Source organism: Cyclopterus lumpus, chromosome 25, assembly GCF_009769545.1.
Source record: "Cyclopterus lumpus isolate fCycLum1 chromosome 25, fCycLum1.pri, whole genome shotgun sequence".
Lineage (NCBI taxonomy): Eukaryota > Metazoa > Chordata > Actinopteri > Perciformes > Cyclopteridae > Cyclopterus > Cyclopterus lumpus.
In genome coordinates this window covers 7,640,230-7,665,074 of record NC_046990.1, presented here as the reverse complement: position 1 = coordinate 7,665,074, position 24,845 = coordinate 7,640,230, and the positions used below count along the sequence as shown (strand labels likewise).

General features: G+C 45.9%; 1 protein-coding gene across 1 annotated transcript; it reads right to left on the bottom strand.

The window, feature by feature from the left end:
• Positions 1 to 154: 154 nt before the first annotated feature.
• On the bottom strand, positions 155 to 21,660 carry snrka (SNF related kinase a). Its single transcript, XM_034528759.1, has 8 exons — positions 21,286 to 21,660; positions 20,152 to 20,847; positions 11,134 to 11,275; positions 5,929 to 6,141; positions 4,989 to 5,123; positions 3,558 to 3,759; positions 3,380 to 3,486; positions 155 to 3,084 (listed from the first exon to the last, which is right to left on the bottom strand). The coding sequence occupies exons 2-8, from the start codon at positions 20,810 to 20,812 to the stop codon at positions 1,938 to 1,940; spliced, it is 2,607 nt and encodes an 868-aa protein (XP_034384650.1). The 5' UTR covers positions 20,813 to 20,847; positions 21,286 to 21,660; the 3' UTR covers positions 155 to 1,937.
• Between the last annotated feature and the right edge of the window lie 3,185 nt (positions 21,661 to 24,845).

Genomic DNA, 24,845 nt, shown 5'->3' with positions numbered 1-24,845 from the left:
ACTTACTTCCTGTTTGAGGCCAGATCTCTGAAGGACAGCTGGTCTGGTACCTCAACACCTCACAGCCTTGGCCTCCTCAGGAGCTGGAGGAGACCTTCCATATCAGCTTTATAACAAAACTAATAAAGGAACCGACCAAGAAAGACTCAGAAGACAGTATTCCACATTTTATTTCTTGATATTACAATAGCTATATGTAACTTCTGACGACAGGTATCAACTACAGAATTATACACTGAATATTTCTGTCCGGTCCAATTTTTCTTTCTTTTTTTAGTTATTTTCTTCTTTCCTGCTGCTTTTTGGTCCAGTAACATGTCTGTCACCCCCCATTTAAACACATGCACGTCACCTGGAGAGCACCTGACAGTTTGAGACAGTCTACTAATTATCATAAGGCTAGATGACTGACAGCTGTGCACCAAAGGGTTCACGCCGCTGTTCTAGATCATATTTACAACTCTATTTACATTTGGTTTTAAAAAGACAAACAGAGAGACATATTTCAAACATTTCAAAGCTTTTCCTTTTCAGTCCAACGTGGTTGTTGTGAGGCTGCACAAGTTTGGAATATAACTAATAAAATGTTTCTGTACAGATAGCTGCAACACACGTTGAGCTTATTGCCAGCTCCTCTTAAAGCTGCACAAGCTTCTTAAACTTTTTGTTTCCCCTCATTCTAACCAATGAGACTCTCTCCTCTTCCTCCCCCCCCCCCCCCCCCCCCCCACCCACACACACACACACACACACACACTTTTCCAAACAGCAGATTGCACCGAACAAAAATGTACAAGTTTTTAAAAAATAAAATTTACTTTTTAACATACTTTATATATACATACTCCGCGGGACAGAAGCCAACAGGGGGGAGGGGGGCGGGGCAGACTCATTTTCTTTATCAGTGACACATTTAAAATGTAAGGTCAGCAGTAATATGATCTCTCTCCACGATAAGTTTCTCCTGCTGACTCACTGAACAAGAGCCTCTTAAAATGAAGAGACACTGTCCCTTTAAATGAAGAGACACTGCACCTTTAAATAAAGAGACACTGTCCCTTTAAATGAAGAGACACGGCACCTTTAAATAAAGAGACACGGCACCTTTAAATAAAGAGACACTGTCCCTTTAAATGAAGAGACACTGCACCTTTAAATAAAGAGACACTGTCCAAACGTAATGGTGGTTTGACGGATGAGCTGAATTCATTCTAGTGGAAATCATTTTATTTAATTTTTTTCAAACAACACAAAACGGATTGTCTGAGTGCAATATGGAGTCCAGACTGGAGTTAAAAAATGTAAAACGTCTAACGTCTCTCTTCCTGCAAGGATTCATAGAAATGGGGGGGGTGGGTTCTGATGGTACAACACCTGTGGTACAGTTACAGTACCACAGAGTATTAGGTCTACAAGAAGGAACACAAATTAATAAAATGTAATTATTTAGAGAGAGAAAACAGTGTTTTGGGAATAAAGTTGTAATTATAAATGTAAGAAATATAAGAAAAATTAGTGGAATTAAGTCAGAACTTTTCAAGAAAGTCACAATATTATGAGAATAAGTTTGTGTCTGACTTTATTCTTGAAATATTGAAACTTTCCTGAGAAGTAACAACTTTATCAAAAGTATGACTTTTTAAAAATGAAATTAAGGCTTTCTAAATATTTAAAAAGTTTGGTTCAATGACTAAATTATTACAACTTTTGTAAAATTACGACTTATGATATTGACCTTTTCTCCAAATGATTCATAACCTCAGTTACAGCTAAAAGATGTGCACATTCAATCAGATTAGATATGTCCAGTTACCAACATGTTCTAAAACCATCAGACTTGTGACATCCTGTTGTCTGGTGGGCCGTTGGGGACCAAAAGAACCGGGTCCTAAACACACGAACAGAGGTTAAAAACAAGAGGGGGGGGGGGTCCAGCTTCAGATGACCTGGCAGCAGCTGGCCGGAGCTGAGGTACAGAGGAGGCCGTCCCTGGAGCCCCCGCCCCGCTGGATGTTGACGGAAATGGTCTTCTCACATAGAGGTAGTTGAAGCACGCCGTTTTTCAGAGCGCTCAGGTTGCTGTGAGCGTCCCTGCCGTGCGGCGCCGTTTTGCGGTGGTGGTGGTGGTGGTGGTGGTGGTGCGTGGCGTGGGTGCGCGGCAGGGCGGCAGTGGTGGGGAGGGTGATGGTGTCCAGGCTCCCGGTGGAGCCGATGCACATCCTCCAGGCCGATTTCTCCTGGGTTTTCACGCGCCCTCCTGAGAGGCCGAGAGGGTCTATGATGAACTTCCCTCCTCCTCGCCCCCCCCGACCCCCGCGGTGATGCTGCAGCTGGGAGCTGAGGCACAGGCTCATCAGCTTCAGGCTCTCCACCAGCTCAGTGCTGCGGTTCGCCGTGCGGGTCAGAGCGCTGGGGGAGGGGCTAGTGGTGCTACTGTTGTTACAACAACTGGAGGGGCTGTCTTGTCCTTTGCTGCCGCCGCCTCCTCCTCCGTTTCCTCCTGCTCCTCCTCCTCCACCTCCACCTCCACCTCCACCTCCTCCAGTTTCGCCACCACCACCTGGAGGACTCTCCTTGTCTGGACCAGAGGTTCCCCCTCCCTCTCCGGGAGGTTTGCTGCCTCCCCCGTTGCCCCCCGAGCTGCCGGGCGGCCCCTCGCTGCTGTCCCTCCTGTTCCAGCCGTAACCGAAGCCCGAGTCTTTATCCAGACGCCGCCGGTGGCTCTCCGAGTCGTCGTCGCTCGTCTCGGAGCTGGAGCACGACGAGCCACGCCCCTGGCTCTTGCGCCGGTGGTAGCGCTTCTGCGTGGACCCCGGGGACGAGGAGGAGGCGGCTCCCGAGCCCACGGCGGCCGCGCTCCCGGCCATATTCATCTTGAGGCGACTGAGCTTGGGCGGCAGGCCCTCGTCCATGTCGAAGTCATCGTCTGACTCCCCTTCCTCCTCGAAGATCTGGTTGAGCACGGGGGCGCTCTTCCTGGAGGTGAGGCGGTTGGTGATGGAGGGGGGCTTGCGCCTCAGGACCACCTGAGCCGGGAGGCGGGTTGGGTCCCGCTCTTCCTCCTCCTCTTCGTCCTCCTCCACCCTGAAAACGGACAAGACTTGTGACTTTTTCTAAACACAAAGCAACGCCATGCCAGACAATTATGAAATTATAAAACGATTATTGACACCATCAAATAATAGTCCGTTAGAACGGATTGACCGGTCTATAGAGAAAACAATGATTTACCATCAGATTTAAAGAATCCACAGTCCAAAAATATAGAAATATTCAGAAGACTTCTAAAATCATGACTGATTATTATCAAATAAAAATAACCTATGATTCCTAACTAACAAATGGACATATAAACACCACCACTGAAACTGAATCCCACCTAAACAGGCAGATCCGCTGCTTGGCTGTGGCTGGGCTGAACGGAGTGGGGGCCCTGGTGGAACCAGAACCAGATCCAGGAGTGGGGCCTGAGGCAGCACAGGCTCCCTGGAATGAGATGGAGATTTAAAACCAATACTCCCAACTGAGCGTGATGGGGACAGTGGGGACGGGGGTACCTGTGCTGAATGTCCCGGGGAGTCGGTCACCGTCTCCTCGCCGCGGCGGCCCAGCTCCATCAGCCCTTTGGAGCGGTGTCCGTTGAGCAGATTCTCTGCGCTGCGGGCCGGGGACTGGGGGCCGCCGGCGTGGGAGATGGAGGACGCCGCCAGGCTGTCCTCTATGTCCTGGTGCATGTCCACTCTGGTGGGCCACGACTGCCTGGGGAGGTATGACAGCAGGGGGCCACGATGAGACTCATATTTCAGACGGCATTAAAAATGAATGGCGAATGTAAAGATTCAAACACATTATTCTTAGACTTGTTTCACTTCTGTCCCGCTGAAGCCTCCTCACTCCTCTCTTCCTTATTTGTTTCTGTTTATAACCGTATGCCATCCAGCTTCCTTTTAAGAGGAACAACGTTTGGCAGGAAGCAAAGAGTGGAAGCCAAAGTTATGAACTTGGATGTGCCACTTCACAGTGAACGGGAAGACTTCTATACAACCAGAGGAGTCGCCCCCTGGTGGTCAGTAGAGAGAATGCAGCTTTAAGACATGAAACATAGACTTCTATACAACAGAGGAGTCGCCCCCTGGTGGTCAGTAGAGAGAATGCAGCTTTAAGACATGAAGCATAGACTTCTATACAACAGAGGAGTCGCCCCCTGGTGGTCAGTAGAGAGAATGCAGCTTTAAGACATGAAGCATAGACTTCTATACAACAGAGGAGTCGCCCCCTGGTGGTTAGGAGAGAGAATGCAGCTTTAAGATATGGAGCATAGACTTCTATACAACCAGAGGAGTCGCCCCCTGGTGGTTAGGAGAGAGAATGCAGCTTTAAGACACTTCCACATTGGCTTCACTCCTCAGAACCGGAGGTTGCTGCCTGGTTATAAAACCCACTGCCTCGTCACAGAAACGTAGCACCAAGCCCTCTGGTTCCATCCATCCCTTTACTTTCCTCTAACCGGGGCCAGGTAAAGGCGAACACAGATCTGTAGTAGTTGTTAGCGCTGTTAGCATGGTTAGCTGTGAGCTCAGCCATCGCCATGTTGAGAGCAGCGTGGAGGCAATAAACTTGATCTTTTGATTTGTCACCTTTAAGTCTGGATGTGATGGAACATCAAGTGTTATGAGTATGTGTTGACTATTTTCTCTCCTACTTCTTCGACTCCCTCTCCTCAGCCCAGCAGGTGCAGGCCGAGTGAACCCAGAAATGGAAATGAAACCTTTGGAGATCTAACCTTATAAGCAAATGTGGCAGGGCTCTGCTGAGGCGAGCCAGACAGTGGAGTGAGACAGGTCAACTACTCTCTTCACGGCTTGTACCGTGACTCACATATTCGTTATGATGATGATGAGCAGTGATCTTTTTGCTTCAATAAAAAAAAAAAACTAAACTGGAGTGTTGCACACAGCATGAGGTGAAATGTGAGCTTGTTCCTGTACCTGAAGTGGGCCTTGATGTTGCTGGGGCTGGAAGAGCGAGTCTGGACCTCCTTCTCCTGCTTCTCCCTCAGGATCCTCTCCGCTAGCAGGTAGTATGTGGCTGTGATATGGTTGTACTTGTTGGTCTCCAGGGCTCTGAAACAACAGTCACATAGTGTCAACTATTACAAACAGGACGTGGGCGGAGGGATGAACAGAGCCAAGGACAATAGGAAGAAGAAATACACGCGTGTTGGAGACAATTAAAAATAATCAATCGTATGATATTCTGTGTTCTCCAGGGCATTCACCTTTTAAATGTCACAATAATTAATACCTTCAACACCACGGCACAAAATAAATGTGGCTGAATTCGCAGATTTCTACATATTTCTAGTGCTGCAAAGACTATTTTTGTCATTGATTAATCGGAAGATTGTTTTGTTAATTAATCGACTGTTTTGTCTATATATTATATAATCTTTTAATCAATATTTAATCTTTTAATCATCATGACACAAACACGACTGAGGTCACACCCAGCTTTCCCTCTCAGTTTATGTTCTGTATTACAATAAATGTCTGATATCGGTTGTCTATTTGTCCGTTCCCTTAATTGTCATGACCCACGACATGATATGAAGTAATGACATAAATTAAGTTTATTAAACCATGTCCAATAAATCGCTGTGTGTTTTGACCTTAAAGCTCATCATCAGCAGAACATGCACCACCACCCGCTCATCTCCTCCGTTGCTATTGAAAGTCGTTGTGTTCATTTTTAATCAGCAAATTAAATTGTGTTCATGAGCAGGTTCGACTGGCCAAGAAAACAGCTGCAGCTGGTTTGCGCTCGTCACATTTGAATAAACTTGGCAAGTGGCCAAGGAAAGGCGTGACCTAAGACTAGTTCCAGAGCTTTGCCAACGTCACCACAGGGAAAAGATATCGCACAACTTACTCCACGATGGCCTCGCGGTCGGCGATGTCTCCGAGCACCATGCGCTGGATGATGCTGTTGTGCTCCTCCTCCGACAGGCTCTTGTGGGAGACCAGGGGAGTGTTGTACTTGGTGGCCGGGGACGGGTCGACCCCCTGCAGCCAGGCGTGGCTCTCGATCTCCTCCAGGGAGGCCCGTCGCTTGGGATCCCTCTGAAGCATGCGGTCTATCAGACTGGAGCCGCGAGGAGAGGCATAGGAAGAGAGGGAGGATAAAAGAGATGAGCACACAATTAAAAAGTTTTTTTTACACCCCATCATATTTATGTGGTCTCCATCATACCAACTGGACATTCTGCTCTGGTTGACTATTGTTTTTCCAACCCACTTTAGATTAAACCGCACCCACCCACTGTTTATCAGACCGCAATTGATGCAAGAACTAGCGAGCTAGCACACCTAGCGCTCGCTCGCTTTTGATTGACTAGAAGAATAGAGGCTCCTGGGTCTTGAGGGCCCCAGGTGCATGCTCGTGAAGTACCCGTGCTTACTGACTGCTTTACCAGGTCGCCACCTGCTCCGCTGGCTGTCTCTTCCGCCTGAGGGAGGAGACCCATCAGGACCGTGCTGTCAGACCGACTGACGACTGACTGCTGTGATTCCAGCGCTCTGCTCTCTCATATCGGCAGCGGACATGAACCATTTTAACGCAGGTAAAATGGAGCAAGTTCTGAGTCCAAACTATTAATTTAGTGCACTTAAAATTGGCGACACGGTATGAAGGAGAATGAAGTGGGAGAATGCGACTCCTGAAACTGACAAGACGCAATCCACTAGAGAGAAGATGTATCACTCCCTTGGGAGTTGTGGAAACCACAGGGAACCCCTCTCGGCTGAAGACCTTTTCAAACATGACAACGTCCTCTGTGGGTTTCTTTAATGCAGTGGCTGACAGGAAGTAAACTATTTACATGCCATTATACAGGGAAGGCTTTGAGATGCCTTAGAAACAGGACTGCTTACACATCTAAATATGTTGCAGCCAAATCAAATAGTTTAGGACATTCAACCCTTGTTTCTTTGTTGTGCATTTAATACTTGACTTGTTTCTGTACAGGGCTTGTATAAGGACAATAAGAGTATCCCATGAATATGAGATATGAGTTTACAGAGAACTACAATCCCTCCTCGCCAAAGTGGAGGTTTGTTTATGGCTTTATGCCGGTACACCTCTAGTTTATGCGTCTCTGGCCCCTAAAGGACGCCCTCTGGTGTTTTGGAGAATAATGCATGGCAAACGCCTGCGATCATGCTTCTCACCACCTGACAACTCGTCGTTAGGACCTCACAGGTGAACTAAACTCAACCCAGTGATGGAAAGCAGGCAATTCACTTTCCATCTGTTGCCACATTTGTATCATTGGCTTTAAATTCCCTTGATTGTAGAATCTAATGATGATGCTAAATGATCCTCAGGCTCTGCTGGTCGCAGTTATGCAACACGTCTGCTGAAGTTCTGTCTTGGCCACACACCGTATGTGGAGGAAGAGCAGATGAGGCTATAATGTACTGTGTGAGACACTGGCTCAGAGCTGGGAGCTTAAATCCAACACAAATGACACTGTTGACATCTGAAATAGCAATTTAATAGGATTAGATGGGATATGGAAATGAAAATCTAGTGGGGAGACTAATATTAATATAGTGGAGAAAATACCCATCATGCATCCAGAGGTAAGCCATCTTTATCATCTGCCTAATGAGGCAGATGGCTAGGCAGACGACAGACTGACAGGGAAGGGGAAAGATAACTATAAAAGGTTAACGAGGGGATTTAACATGTACCAATCTGTACTGAGGAGTATCATGTGGACTGCATGACCCACAATACTGCAGGTCGGTACATGATTTTAGCCTCAAGGGGCGTGGAACAGAAGAAGCTAACAAACCCATCGCCCTTCACACACAAAGCTGAGAAACCCAGACTCATTTGGGCTCGACTGAATCCATTTTTGTAAATTTCTTTTGCCTACTTTATCCAAGTGTGTTTGTGCTCCATGGGATGGAGGCGAGAGGATCCCAGACCCGGCAGAGCGGCGCTCCGCCGTCAGTCATGCTGGGGATTAGTCGGAGCCGGGCTCCCTGAAGGGGGGGAGATAGAGGCGGGGCCACTGCCTGCAGTACTACCAAGTTGTCTCAATGACGTGTATAGAGATTCACTGGAGAATACGTGAGCATGGACATGTATTGAGACAAATTAAAGACGAGTGATGAGTGACGCCTTTTATCTTATTGGTCGGTTGGGTCGATGCTCATCAGCTTGAGTTGGACTAGAAAGCTCATTTTGATTGGTCATCTCTGGCTGGAGGTTTAAAAAAAGAAGAAAAAAAGGCACCCTGAAAAATAGATACAACAAATATAATAGGCTAAAGTTTAACAATGCAACACTAAAAAAACCTAATGAATAAGTTAAAATAAGCACATGTGGATGTGTGAGCTAAATAAAAAATATCATTATCAACAATCCCCTTGAACACTACGGTGGTTTTCTTCTAACCTGCGTGGCCAGTGAAGCGCCACATTCACTCAAACTGAGCCATCGAATTCAGAAGTGGTCCAAAAAATTTAATATGCAAAGCAAACTGCCAAAAGTACCCAGAGCGGCCCCCGCGGCCACAGAATGTTTGTTCAACGCCACGGCGTGAACTCCGGAGTGTTTATGTGCACTCCCGTGCGGCGTTTACAGTGATGCGAGGAAACGAAGGAACATCGTGTTCCGTTTGGATCGCCTGCACAATTACTTGTTTAAAAGAAAAAAATTATTTATATAGAGTCTAATCCCCAGAGATTAAAATCAAGGATGACAAAAAAAAATAACAGCGCTGGGATGGTGTGGAGCCGGCGAATAACTCATTGAATGAGGTGCGTGAATGCCTTTTGGTGAGACGACGGGGACTGAAGAGCAGAGACATCCGCTCACATACACACTGGGAACAGGAATGTGGACCCTCATGGGAATCCTTATTTAGAGGACACGTGCGTCACAAAAAGAAAACCAAACTCGACCTTAATGACGCTGCCGTCTAAAACTCGTCCCTCTAACCTGGTAACTTCAGTCCCTGAACTGGTGCAGGACACTGCCCTGTGCTCCACGTGGCAAAGACAATAACAAGTGCCACTACCAAATGAAAGTGACCCACACTAGGGATGCCCCCCCGAAAACCCAGTTCCAAATGGGGACCAGCACTAAATGAATAAAACGTGGAGTATTGATAAAGGTCCGGAGTTAATGGTTCTGCTGTCGGCACTTTAAAAGTTATGTATGAATGTATTTTAAATAATCTTTTTTCAAGAAATATACAAGAATAATAAAGCAAATGTCAATTATTTTCCTAATTTATTGTCTTTTCCCCCACAAAATAATGAAAAAGAACCAATGGGCAGTTTCGTTTGGAGTAGGCGTCCCGAACAAAGAGCGGGTTGAAGTGCCGTCTACGCATTACATCCTTGGATGAGTCTTTGCTTCTTATTGACTGGACTGTGGTGGATGAACTCCACAAACGATTGATTAGGCCTGATTGACACCATTAAGAGAACGAAGCCTTAGAAGCACTGCAGCATCAGCAGAGTCTGGCTGGAGAACCCAAACCTGGCACGGATAATTCACCCGTTGAGTGACGTGGCAAGAAAAAAAGCCTAAAGCTCCGGACACAGCATGCGACCAACAGCGCTTCTGCTCTGAAGCCAAAGCCCATCGAATTGATCGCAGCTGCTTCGGCTTAGCACTTCATATCTAGTCGCATCTCTCCTTGGACTCGGAGGAGATGAGCGTTTATTTCCTGTGTCTAAAAATACTCGGTGTGGAAAACAAGAACTTGCCTTCACAACATGCTGAGCACACGGGCTCGGATGCCTTGGCTGCTGCCCATGACATCCACTCATGAGCACATTGCGTCGATGGATGGTAACAGCAGCTCCCCACGTCTGTTTGGGTGTGTGCGTCTCTCTACAAGCAGTCCTGCAGCAGGCCTCCGAGCCACTGATTGACATGTTGGAATCCCAAGTAAGGTATAAATAAGCTCCATAGTGGATGCACAAGGGTCTGGTCTCCGATTGTGAATAATTTCTTGATTAATTCTGGCTACACAAAAAAAATCCCGGCCGTGTATCTGGAGAGAATTAATTAGTACTAAATTAGAATTTTAAAAACGCAAATGGTGAATTACGCAACTGCTAATTTATCTGCCTGACTGAATGAGCGGGCTGCACGGTGGTGTAGTGGCTAGCACTGTCGCCTCACAGCAAGAGGGCCGCGGGTTCGATTCCCAGTCGGAGCGGTCCTTCTGTGTGGAGTTTGCATGTTCTCCCCGTGGCAGCGTGGGTTCTCTCCGGGCTCTCCGGCTTCCTCCCACAGTCCAAAGACATGCTGCAGGTTAATTGATCTCTAAATTGCCCATAGGTGTGAATGTGAGAGTGAATGGTTGTATGTCCCTACATGTGCCCTCGATGGACTGGCGGCCTGTCCAGGGTGTCCCCTGCCTTCGCCCTATGTCAGCTGGTATAGGCTCCAGCGCCCCCGCGACCCTAATGAGGATAAGCGGTATTGAAAATGGATGGATGGATGGATGACTGAATGAGCGTGGAACGTGCGTGTGTGTGTGTGTGTGTGTGTGTGTGCGCGTGTGTGTAGGCCACTGGAGCAACATTGGTCTGCAGGGTTTCGGAAAAAACGAGCAAGCTACTGTGGCGAGCCGGTGGCGGTCCAGCTCCACAAAACTACTAATAGAGTTGAAATTGTGTTCCGACGCTGACTGAGATTCAAACTTTTTCAAATGCTGAGGCTATTACAGTATTTATCTGTGCATGAAGCGTCGGCTTCACTTTTTAAAGTCAGAGGTTGCAGTGTGAACTAGTGTGTAGTAATGTATTAAAACAATGAAGGTTGCTCATGGAAAACACAATTACTGTACTAATATTCAATATTTGTCCCGCTGTGTGCAGGTTGAGTCTTCACCTAAAAAGGGCCAAACAGAGTGAGATCAGGAGAGCCAGCTACACTCAGTGCAGCCTGGTGACACTCAACAGGCCACGCCAACTGAATGTGATGTGATTACGGTGTAGGCCTGACACGGAGAGATGTATTCCCAATGCAACCCGTGAGAAACAGAGTAGACTGAGCACGGCGCGCGAGTGCACGTGTGTGTGTGTGTGTGTGTGTGTTACTCACTCTTTGCAGGCGCTGGAGACGTGGGCCGGCACAGTGTATTTACAGTCCATGATCATGGTGAGAGTCTCGCTGTCGTTGGCTTCCTGGAAGGGCGGCTGGCCACATACCAACATGAACAGGATCACACCCAGACTCCAGATATCTGAGGCACAAGGGAACCAAACAGAAGTGCAACCTGAATCCATGTGTACTGCTGGCTTTACAGCATATAGAATCAAACCGTACACACAATATTACAAACATGTCTGGATGGATGGAATAGCAAGTTCTTTCTTTACGACATGGAATCTACAAAAGAAGCCATGAATATCGTACTGTTAACAGCCAACTGGACAAAATTCTGATGAAATACACTGAATCTTCACAAAGTCTAAATGGGGATTTCATTCTGAATTAACATTTTATTTAAGTGGGAAGTAATCTCTATAAGCAGATGACGGATTCATATGTAGAATCTGTGGGCAAAAGGGTGAGATTTTAGTGCTGGAAGCTCTGGTTTCTGTTCGTAGTCCAAACAAAGTATTGTTGTCAATCACAATAGAGCAGGCTTTGGTGGAACGCAGCTCCAACAGTCCGGTGTGCAGAGCCATCTGAAGAGATGCAGTCTACACCAGGTGTTCCTGAGTTATTGCGGTCCCGACAACCCGTCTGTATCTCAATGTTTGGTCCTAATTATCTTTTTTTCCAAATGGCATCATGTGGTGGACCAGGAAGTTGTAATTCTATGGTTTGGCCACTATGTCAATGCCCGGCGCTCTAACCGATGGGTGGGAGGTAATATTAGTGACTTTGGGCTGTGGATTATATCATCTGTTCAGAAATAAACCCCAAGGCACCAACCAATAAGATAAAGCCCACCGACAGCCGACATGTTTTCCCTCCGTACCCCTTCCTTCTCTCAAGGTGACTTCGATGGAAAAGACGCCGCTGAATGGAAGCGAGGAGATCATTAAGGGGAAGTGGGATGTGCAATTAGAGTCTGGTGCACCGCAGAGATGGAGGAAGTGTGAGAGTCTGACAAGTGAACCCCGGGGCGCTTAAACCAATCCCATGCCCTCGCAGCTGGAACAAAGAAGGGGTTGTGAGCACATTCGGTCAATTTCATCGAAACCCAAAACCTAAGCTCTCATGCACAATGTTGTCATGCCAACGTGGGTCATGGATGTCAAATCAATTCCCCTGCGCTTATTCAAGTGTGCGTATACCCAGGGCTAGTTTAACCACACACACACACAGGTTAGACCTGCTGCAGCTCCTACACTACTTATAATATGACACACACACACACACACACACACACACACACACACACACACACACACACACACACACACACACACACACACACACACACACACACACACACACACACACACACACACACACACACACACACACACACACACACACACACACACACACACACACACACACACACACACACACACACACACCTTCTAAACCAACAGCCCAAGTAGAAGTACTTAGATACTCATACGATCACATACAAACATCTGTGAATTCATGTCCCCTTGTTCAGCAGCCAAGCAGAGCCACATCACTCTGGCTGGGAGAAAAACAGACATCATTATTGGCAGCTCTAATGACCATGATGAGGATTCAACACTAATGGGGTTGGCAGAATTGGGTTAAAATAAGAAAAACAAAAACATAAAAGAGATGAAATGCTTCCATTCACAAGGTCACCTCCTCCTAAAATGCACAGGCACGCATGCAAATACAGCTCTGGGATTGTCAGCATGTGACAGTGTCCTTCTCCAGCCTACATCCGGAACTTTATTCCCTGTGTCTCGTTGTGCCGTTAGCCACTGGCGGCACCTAAAGTGATCGGTAGTAAAATGGACCAAAGTGATCAGAAACCGTTAAGGACACTGGGAGATAATCCACAGATGTTGTGACCCCGAGCCGAAACCAAGCTCTGCCCACCGGCCAGACCCAACTCAGCTAAACGGCAACTAAAACGTGTTTCTGAAAACATTTGAAACATGAATCTTGATCCATATTTGATCGGCGTTCCCGAGCTGCTGTGACTCCGTTACCGACTCCGATTGGTCGTTTGCCTTCAGGCTCGGTGGAATCTTCTCATCCGTCTCATGTCAGGAAAATATAGTGACGTTTCAACAAATATGACAAAACAGGTATTTTTGACTCAAGTTACCAGCTGCAGCTTTTTAAGTACCGCTTACATGTTAATGCATCAATAACGATGACCTAATAATATAAAAAAGGTCATTCTGCCAGGATGTGTGCAGCTAATGCCATGGTTGTTCATCCAATAGTTGAGGTATTTCATAGACAAGTGTTTTTTTTAGCATGGCAAAAAGAAAATCAAGAGAAAAAAAACACAAATTTGGATATAAACTTCCATTAATCCATCATTTCTCTTTTGCACATTTAATTACCCAGAACAGCACATAATTACCCAGACGTTGGCCTTGAGTCCTATCTGACAGCAGGAAGACCAACATGACAGTTACACAAATGTCTGACGAGCTCCATTTTATTCTCGTGGGCGTTCAGTTACGAAACGGATGATTTGTGGTTCATGCTCTGGCTCCAGTTTCCCCGTAACCATCAGCGCTCTGCTCTTATGAACATGTTTCAACATGTTTTTTTTCTTCTGGGTTTTTTTGGAGAGTTTTTCTTGGATGTCGTATGTGTACAGAGCACTCTGAGGATAATTTATAATTTTGGGCTATACAAAATAAACTGAATTGAAAAAAAGTCTCACCTCGACACAGGAGTGTCCTGCCGCTTGTACACACAAGCACGGCTAAGAGCCCAAGGGACGGCATCACAGCCGCTGGTTCATTTGTGTGTTTTAAATCAAGACATATTGAATTAAATGTTTAGGAGAAAAAAACAACAATATTTCACTTTAACTTTGGTATCCGCTCACTTCTCTGAGGGACTGCAATTCCTAAATTCTACACTGGAGTTTTTTCTCAATCAAAAACCACAACATCACTGTCCAGTTTGGCTAAAGTTGGCGGCGACTCCAAGCAGCAGCGAGACAACATTGTTGAGCATCTTTAAAGAAAGACGGCGGCGGCCCTGAAACACAGCAGGCCGAACATCAGCAGGAACCATTCTCCTCACTGCGTACATGTTGCAGTGGGGTTGGAACAGAACAGAACACCCAGCTCAGGCTCCGTTGTTCCTCTGAAGCTGGTTTAGGAGCAGCAACAGATTCAGACCCATGGACCAAGTACCTGTGAAGGGTTGTACTGTGGCTACAGTAGCAGGTCCTCCGTATGCTTGGCGTTTGTCAGTACCCATGGCAATATGACGGGAAAAAAAAAAATGTTATTGCTTATTTTGATGGGGTTTTCTTGGTGCGACCACCCCGATCACGTGCACACACGTGCATGTGTACCTAGGCCTGTGTTTGACAACCAGAACATGACCACAAATACTGACTAACACTAGTTTATTTTCCTTCTTTTAGGAAAATCTAAAATGTTCTAATGTATCTTGTTTCATTTACTTCATGTACATTATTTACTTTGGTAGTAGTGCATGTGTAATCTTCTCATATGAATGCTTTGCCATGAACTAATATCACATTTTATAATGTTGCTGCACAAACTTCCCACAGACAGCAGCGGTGCTTGAGACTCTGTTAGACTTGGACCTGGACTCAAAACCAGATGACCAGCATTCTCAGAGTCAAGCTAACCCTAAACTGACATGTTGAAGATAATCCTGACTTTAGTAATGCAGATATGTTGCCCATCACAATCACTAATAGCATAAAGGGCCTTTTCCACCCACACATGTTAATGACTTTGAAGTGCACGCTAAGCTTTCCATGCCGGTGCTGAAAGAGGGTTTAAAGCAATTTAGAGTGCAGCGGCTACAGAGGACGGAGTGCAGGCAAAAAAAAAAGAAAAAAAGAAGATGGCATTGCATATGCACTGTAAATCGGCTCCAGAACAAAACGAGAGCAGGGAGGTCCAACCTGTCCATGTGTCAGTGGAAAGCAACCGTCAAACCTGTCTCTCAAAACCTGAACGCTCAATTTGGTGGAACGGACAATTAAGGATGATGTTACACACATTGGGATCGTTCGGGTTCAGACTGATACAGAAGAATACGTCAGCAGAAATATAGTGAATATAACACACAGCAAAAACGCAAACGCCTTTTAGTCCAATTCGTGAACTGTTGTGACTAATTGGGCTGTTAGCAATGTGGGCTCTCATCCTGAAAATCAAGTCCAGCAGCTTTGAGCGCGTCGTCGTGTCTCCAGGCCGATTGCAGTTAGCTCCCGACCGTCGCCACCTGTCACCCCGTTTGAACGAGTCTCTGGAACACGGCGAGCTTTGACTAATCCAACAAACTGACAGCTGACCATTTGCTCTCTCAGCCGCCACGCCTAAGTAGGCTCAATCCTCCCTTGGCTCTAACACACACACACACACACACACACACACACACACACACACACACACACACACGGGGTTAGATCTGCTACTGCGCCACGTGCCATCGGTTTGCCTGAAATCAAACCGGTTTAAGATTGTGCACCGGAGCAGAAGCAAATGGGAAACGAGCCAACTCAGCCTGCCAACTCATTTTCATTCGCAACACCGGTTTTGATGGATGTAGAATGTGACGTAGGCAACGTGTTCTGGCATTCCCACGTCCTCGAGGCCTTTCGATCCAGCATATATATATATATATATATATATTTTTTTTTTATTAGGGTGTTTTAACACATAACGTGGAGGAACGTTGTGAGCGAAAGCCTCCCCAAGCGGGCTCTCGTGTGAGGGGAAAGGCAGAAGACTTGGCTGCGAGTGAGTAAATAGCGAAGCGGTCTGTTTCATTACTTTATACTCAAGTGACAATTGTACAAATCAATTTGATGGTCATCTGCATTAAGAAATACTTTTAAAAAAAAGGTTATTATATTCATCCGCTAATCGTGATCGCTAGAAGTGGGTTCCACTGTGCAAATAAAAAAAACGCTTGTGACGCAATGCATCTGCCAGTGAGCAGGATTAGCTTGCGGTGTAGCTCGGATAAAAACCTACTGAACCGTGAACCCGAAACAGAGGTACATACCAGAGTGAATCGTGTGTACTGTTACAGCCCTAGCTTGAGCTAATAAAAGCTAAACAATAATGATTGGCCAATTACTTGAAAGACAGCAGCAAATGCCTTTTTCAAAGAAGACATTTTTGACATTTCAAGGTAAGAAAAGCAAATGGTGCAAGGGATGAAAATGAATGACGGCTGAATTGCATAAGGTTGCTTTTGTGCACACTGGTTTACCGTCAGTGGGACACAACAGAGCCGTCGTTAAATCTTTTTTAAATCCTGAAGGACCTGTTTGTCTGCGCACAATTCCTGCAAACTTTCAGTGACACTGTGTGCGTGTGCGAGTGTGTGTCAGTGTGTGTCAGTGTATGTGGGTGTCCTGGTCGGCCGTAAACAAATAACCTCGTACACCGAGCAAAATGCAGCTCAAAGATAAATGAAGGTGTGGGAGCGTCGATGCGTTGCACTCACAATCCAACCTGCAAATCCTCAGGGAGGAACCAGCTCTTCATCCTGCGTCAAAGAGTCTCTACTCAGAGGTTGTCCTGAACCGGTAGCTGCGTATTACTATTATACACCAGGGTTCACTTTAAACACTCTGCGGTGAAACGCTGAGCCAGATAACATCAACACCAGTGTTGTGTCTGTTTTGGTTCCCATTGGATATCCTGTCATAGCAGCGAAACAAGCAGGGCCATACAAGGCATTCTGTGACCCTGACCACACACCAGAGTCAACAGGACCTGAGGGACCCCAGAAACCAGGACAGAGGGGTTGTGATGGACATTGTTCCACACATTATGGGATGCACAAACAGAGTGCAGACCAGCGACAATGACTAAATAAGCAACAGTAAACTCTAAGATACTGATGTCATTATATTGTAATTAATGTCATTATCGTATTGGGAGAAGGTACATTATAACGCTATCATGATGTATTCAAATGTCATCTTGTAAAAATACAGTTATGGGAGAGAAACTTGAATAAAAGGAATTATGACCTGACCAACTTCCTAACACTGACGTTCGCTCCAAGAAGCTTAACATACATCATTTAACTGCTAATGCCAAGAATCTTTTTTCAGAAAAGTAAATATTTAAATAAAAGTAAAATCTCCTATTTTCTAAGTTAACGCTGACTTTAGGATGGTGGTGAAAGAATTGTCGATTCTAGTTCTTCGAAAGAAAAATTGGAATCAGAAAAAAATGTATTACAAAAACTGAATCAACGGGGCAGATTGGTAAAAAATAATTTAAAAAAAAAAACACAAAATGTCTCAAGACACGAAAGTTACTCATTTAATTCTGTGTGATCCAAGACAACACACAATAACCTAGTGAGCCATCATGCAAACTAGTATTACCATTCCAGTGAAATCATTCAACAACAGTTGGTTTATGGTAGAAAGAAGGTCCAGACAATGAGGGGGCTGGTCTTCGCCCAGCGGTGGGAACCAGATGAATGGGTTCCAATCAAAGCGAGCCAGACTGTGTCAACACAGTCCTGGCCAGTCCAAACAATAGCCTGGATTAACTGTTCTACCCATCTTATTGGCAGCAACACACATATACACAAACATATACGTGTTATGCACTTGATGTTGTGTCAACTTCTTCCTGTGGTATCGAAAAAAATCTATATTTTTCAAGGCATTGTGTGTTGTGTGTTGTGACAACACGAGTGCACACAATAAGCCCCTTCATCTCATTACAGTCATTTTTCAGAGCCAAAGACACACAAGGCTAATGGCTCGGACCACAGCATCACAGGCACAACAGAACTAAACTGAGCACAGACAGCATCGTACCAGAGAGTGGCCATCAGCGGCTCCAAGTACTCTCAACCCTACAACCACTGCAGAGGGCTGTGGCTGGATAGTACAGCCAGGAGTAGAACCTCAGTGCATAGCATACACAACAGCTACCTGGCAGACGAACAGCCCATAAACCGCACGGCTCAGCACATTAAAATACAGCGAGCTGCAAACATCCAGTGACTATCAATAACACCGAGCAGTGCGGTGGCACGCTACACATGTGGAATGAAAGAAGGCGTATGACAGCGACCCGACCCTGACGTACAGCTCGATCAATGGGGAGGATGGTGCACGATAAATGATGACCTCAACAGTTGGGCAAACCATGTGATCAAGAACTAAGAGACTGGAGTTCTCTTTCACAACCCTTCAGAAGGCTTGATATCAAAACAGAGGAGACGTGAAGATGGGCCTCTTTTGAAGAACATGTCATTAACCTACATCGTCCCCAGAGAGCAGCAGAGACTTTGAGTGCCTTCACGATCAACTCATCTTGTTCACAGCCTGCGGTGATCAAATATCAAACAAGGTGTTGTTGATAATAAAAGGGTGGTCACATAAGAGGTAGCAAATTGGTTTCATTTTGGATAAAGAAAAAAAAATACTTAAATATGGCAAATATCTGTGTTATTTCTTCATCAAAGTAAATATAAGTCTTTGCCGGAATGTTTCGCCTTCCTGGACTTCATTAAAAATATGTTTTGGTTTTTCAGGTTTATCTGGTTTGTGTCAGATAAATCAAATTTGCAGAGTGCAAATTGATTTTGGGAGGAGTCGACGGCTAGTCAAACTTTTTACTCCAGAATCAAAACGTCTTCAGTTGCTTTGCCCATTGTCCCCGTTACGGATGTCTGGTTCAGGTTCCGACCCCAACAGCGATATTTAAATAGCCCTAAAGCAACACATATAAACCTGGCATTCTCAGCGGGCTGCTCATTCAGACCGGCTTCATGGTTCCCGAATAATCCATCGAAGAGCTTGCGAGACTTCTTCGGGTCGCTGTGGAGGACTTCCTCTGTGAACAATTGCTCACAGAGCATATACCTCCCTTCACTGGGTCAAACATGCCATATCAATGTTATTGTAGGATGAGTGAGTATGTGTGTTTAAAGGTCAATGAGAAAAGTAACCACAGGTTCCTCATAGCCCGTGGCGCACCCATTAATTTGGTGAGAACCGTGACCGAAACAAGGGAAACAAATGATGCCTAGTGGACTACCTCAAAGCATTTTATACGTGCACAAACGCACCATGAGACTGATTTCAGACTCCCTTCAGGATTAACACGACATGAGCAACCACACCGGCCAAACAACAAGCTTAAGTGGACACATCTCGTTATCCAATTCACAAGCTGGACTTAGTCCTGTGTTCTTGCCGTCGTTCAAGCTACTCGATGTGAGAGATATCATATCAGTAAATGGACGGACACGCGATCTGTTTGTCTGCGCGCTGTCAAGCCTCGTAGAAAATCAATGAGCCAGTTAATTCGGTGCAATGAGACACCCATCGACATCAGTGTTAATAGAGCTGACCTTGTCACACATGGCCCTCGGCGGCCTGCAGAATGATCAACGTCAAGTACTGTAAGCAGCATATTGCTAATGGTACACACAGTCTTCGAAAAACAAGTCCAACTGGGATTATTCCGTTGCACGGAGCCCTGGCATAGGCTCCGTGCGATCTAAATGCAAATGGTGCCGTGCTAGCGCTTTGTGAGCAAACCAACAGACATGGTGTGACAGCAAGGTGTGACAATAAAAACGTGTGAAACAGGTGTCAGCCACACTTCCAACCTCATTACACCACTATGCTGAAAGCTGTGTCTTAATAGGACTTTGACAAAGACATCCTGTGTAGTTTGATGCCAGAAGCCTGTCTTTTGACACTGGGATGTTCTTTTTCGGGAGGTGAGGGACTAAATAGGTGGACTGGACACTGAGTTAGTGCCACGGGGAACCAGCCCAGTACAGTCAACTTAAACCAATCAATGGAGCAAGAAGGCACCAGACCTTCAGAAAGTGGATGAATCAAAAAGCTGCTGCGCTGTTTCTCTCTGCCATTTTCTCAATTAACAGTGTGACTCATTTCATCGCATTAGCATCATTCATCCGCCCACATGTTTTTCATACCTACGGCTGGAGCATCATACTCATCACCCAGCAGGATTTCCGGTGCAGAGTACGCCAGAGATCCACAACTGGTCGTCAGCTTTTTCCCTGGCTGAAACTTGTTGCTGAATCCAAAGTCGGTGAGCTTGACAAGCCCTTGCTTCTCAAAGAACACCACGTTCTCTGGCTTGAGGTCCCTGTGCACCACATGCAGCCGGTGGCAGTAGGAGATGGCGTGGACGATTTGGGCGAAATATTTCTTCGCCAGCTCCTCGTTCAGGCCTTCCTCATGTTTCATGATGTAGTCAAACATATCCCCTCCATCGCCAAGCTCCAGGATGAGGTAAAGCTTGGTCTGGGTGTCTATCACTTCATAAAGGCGCACAATGTTGGGGTGCTGGACCAGCTTCATGCAGCGAACCTCCTGGAACAGGTGGCCCGTGGCTACGGTGTCGAGCTTGGTCTTGTCGATCACCTTTACCGCCACTTTCTCCCCAGTGAAGACGTGGCGTGCCAGCTTGACCACGGCAAAGTGGCCGCGTCCCAGCGTCTTGTCCAGGTCGTACAGGCCGGCGATCTTGCCATCGTAGCCCCGCTTGAAGCCCGCCATAGCTGGAGAGGGGGGAGACGGGGAGAAGGGCGGCTTGGCTGAATTGTGCGGGTCCAGCGTAGTTGAGTTCATCGAAGGCTGAGGGAGAAACCCATGGCTCCAGCTTCCTAGATGACAGGAAGCACACACACAGGTCAATAAACAAAGATAACGTCACACAGAACACAACCATGAACCTGACCCTATCTGAACACAATGCCAAACAAGAGTCAGGTTCATCTCAGTGTAAAGTCTGAATCACACATGTGAACGTGCATCACAGAGGCTCTCTAGGTTCGTGTTGACAGGATGCCGACCCCCCATGGCTAGCTAACTGCCTCGTGCTGCAGCAGTAACCCGGTCTCCAGACCTGTGATAAACAGCTTTCTTGAGCTGGACGCACAGGCAGCCGTTTGACAGACTCCTGCAGAAGTTAGCTGCATAACGGGCCCTGAATAACTACCATTAGCCTCCCGTAACCGGGGCTAGCCTCTCGTTTCCGGGGCTAGCCTCCCGTTACCGGGGCTAGCTCATCGTTCAGTGATTCATATGCGGTCGCTGCTCACCGGCTGACTGGCGTGAACCGCTTCTGTTGCTCCGCGTGAAACCGTCTCCGGGAGATCTACGAACCGCGCTCAGCAAGAACCCGTGAACAGACCCATGTAGCGGCTTCCGACGGTCCGGACGGGCACACACGGCTAGCTGAGGTTAGCTTGTTGAGCTAAAGTTACTCTCCGGTAAACATAAAGACCCGAGCCCGGTGCCTCCGCTCTCTACTGAAGCGTATCGCAAACTGCCAGGGACTCGGAGGGCGCGTGTGGGTGCCTCTGGGTGCCTATGCCCGGGGTTCTTCTTTGAGAAGAGGCATCGCGTCGCTGGAAGCCGAGTCCGAGTCGCCGTTTCCTCCCAGCCGCGGCAGTGGCGCTGCTGTGCTGCCTTCAGGTACCGGAACACAGCGTCGGTTTTTAATTAACTGTGGGGGGAGTCGTCGTACGCTTGCGCAGAAAATGTGTCCACTGTTATGCATCTTGTTCGATTGTGACATCGAACAAGATGTTGTTGTCATATCTCTTTTACACTATTGTTGTTATCATTGTTCGTTTTCCTGCGGGACAAGTTTGACAAGTTGCATGCTCTATTTGGAAGCTCCGAGTTCGGTCCTTCCGAGGACCACCGAAAGGCAGCACAAGAGCATCGCCAACCGCATTGAGCTCTGACGTCAAACGCAGTCTTTTGATTGGGAACGGTGGCTGAAACATTGTTCTGTTGACACAACGACGAATCTGCAGCCCATTGATAAAGGCATGGCAGTCGGGCCCCACAGAAAGGGATGAGTTCAATTGGTCCAATATGTCGCCTGAACAGCGTGTCATTTAATACCAGGCGACTACACTTGATGTAGTGATTATAGAGTATATGTGTATCATAGTACATGGTTTATATAGCCCACGTTTCTGAGCAACGGATTAATTACCTGTCCGTGTGTTCGTGGTCCTCCAATAGATGGCGTGCAGGGACATCTAGTGGCGGACATGAATACCATGCATTCATCAACTTCCACACATCCAATGAAGCCATAATAAGGATGTGTAGGTGCTTCCATCCAGTCGTGCTGCATGATGCAATTAAGGTGCAACACTACAAGCGAAAACATTTTGTTTCATGCAGGAGTCAATTTTTAGATATTTTGGCTGTTTTCTGCTTCCATTTCATGTCTTCTTTAAGACTTGGAAAAAATAGAGATTTAGTACAGAAATTAGTTTTTGTATTTTGACTATTCGGGTCTGTAGATTTACCCTGAATCCATCAAAAGTCAGCACTGGATAATGTCTCATTTGTATATTTAAACAACATTTCCAAAAGCTAGTAATAGTAAAAAAAAAAAAAAGAAAAGAGGATTGTCTTAATATAAGCAATCAACTGGGAAAGTGTCATGGTGATATATACATATATATATATATATATATATATATATATATATATATATATATATACTAGATTAAAATCCATATCCTACTCACCTGTAGTGTCTCTTTGACATCGTTGTAAATGCTGAGCAAGTTCAAATAAGGAGCGTCCAAACATAAGTAATATGGTCAGATGTCAGCATGAGGAAAGGGTCATGTTAAATTAGGACTTCCCATGATGTAGCATTCTCTGATCTACTGGGAACAATGGTGTTCATCCCTCCAGTAGTTTTCAGAGACTTGCACTGAAGCCGTCCGGCAGCATGTAATACCTTATTAACATCATCTGGAGGTACTTTGGGTTTTAACCATAAGACAAGCACAATGTGACCTGAGCTGTCAGTCAAATAGGCCATGCCTTAAATATATATTGTTTTTAATGTATCTATTTAATATAATATTAATTTACCACTGACTATATGTCTAAGTATCTAATGATTTGGTTATGATTTTATACTTGCAGCAATAAAAACAATACTGGCAGTGTTGCTTTCTAAACTCCAGGTGGGAGTGTCGCCTTGTATGTGTCACAGCATGATGGCCACCGACAATGTTCTCAAAATATCAGTTCTTCGCTTAAAGCTGTTGTAATGAACCTACATGTCATAGTGTATGTAGTGAAGTACTATGACACCATCGATTCACAGTCTTCTTCAAATTCTAATTATCGTATATCCGCTAACTGAGTTAGCCATCCTGAGTCCACCCTGGTGAGCAAAGCTAAAAAACAATGTTTTTTCTATATTGAATTCCATTCAGTTTATTTTGTACAGCCCAGAATCACAAATTACAAACTCCCCTCAGAGGGTTTTACAATCTGTACACATACCACATCCCTGACCTTTGACCTCACATCGGATCAGGAAAAACTCTCAAAAAAGTGAAGAAACCTTCAGGAGAGCAACAGAGGAGGATCCCTCTCCCCGGATGGACAGTAATAGATGTCATGTGTACAGATGAACAGCGTTACAGAGTTACAACACATTCAATGAATACGACAGAATGTATGAATAATTAGTAGTAGGCATGGACCACGATCCAGACTTCCACAATCCATGAAACAGAAGAGAGGATGGGGGAGGTATCGAAAGATGTTGAACATCGACAATAGATCAACCTTCAACCTTTAACTTCTGGATTGAAACTAAATCTCCACTTATTAAATAAAACAATAATACCCATTTCCTCCTCTGCTCCAAAAGCTCTATATCCCAGGCGTTAGAGACAGCCTTCTCTCAGCTACTGCTGCACACGTTCGACAGAAACTCCCAGAAATCTCCTTGCTGCATCTATAATCATGTCATTATGTTTTCTCTGATTTTCCTTCCGCTCCAGCAGAACAGTTCATTACCATTGCCGCAAGGCCAACAACTTTACTCATAAAAAACAAAATTCCTCATGCTTCCTGGCTTGTCCTCCTTGGCTTCCTGTCCCATGCTGCATGATTCCCAATGCAAAGAGGGCACTCTGGTTCTTTCTCACAGTCTCCTTCAAGTTTCTCCCCTCATTTACCACATGTGGCAAAAATATGGGCTGGCTGTGGCTTAGTAGAGTGGGTTGACCTTTGACCACAAGGTTGGTGGTTTGATCAGAGTATGACACGTGGTATAAGTACACCAACAAAATGGCCCTCATGCGCCCAGTTCAAGCTGACTTTAGGCCCCTTTGACCAACCTGGATCTTGTTGATAGCTCTCTCCCTGCAGGAAGGGACGGGGCCCAAGGCTCGCGGTGACGGTGGACCGGTGCCAACTGCTTTATAGAATTATTAGAATGATATAGAATGATAATGGAGTTTACCTACATCCACTGTGCGTTAGACTCCATCCTCGACACATGAAGCTATAGAATAAGTTCAGAAGACCACACTCTTGCATGCCTAAGCCCCTCATTTATTTATCATACATCTGCCAATCACTTCTCACGCATGCTCACTCATGATTTACTTGCCGTCATTTCTCGGGGCCGTCAATCATGACACCAGCTGGCCTCCCCTATCCAATAAGCACAAGGAAACAATGACATGGTTAGCCTCTCATCTTGCTGCTGTTTCATTTCAATATGACTGTCTCTCCCCCTTCAGTTCATTCACGTTGCTGTTACTCACCCTTCCACCTCCCCATCTCCACCCAGTCTTCATTAGGTCCATCAGCTTCATCA

What these genes read in the sequence shown, in the direction of transcription:
- snrka (XM_034528759.1), bottom strand. Translation starts at nt 20,812, where the DNA reads ATGAACTCAACTACGCTGGACCCGCACAATTCAGCCAAGCCGCCCTTC. An exon ending in GACCGCGAGGCCATCGTGGA is followed by an intron (nt 5,124 to 5,928) that starts GTAAGTTGTGCG and finishes CTGTTGTTTCAG; the next exon opens with AGCCCTGGAGACCAACAAGT. An exon ending in AACATCAAGGCCCACTTCAG is followed by an intron (nt 3,760 to 4,988) that starts GTACAGGAACAA and finishes ATACCTCCCCAG; the next exon opens with GCAGTCGTGGCCCACCAGAG.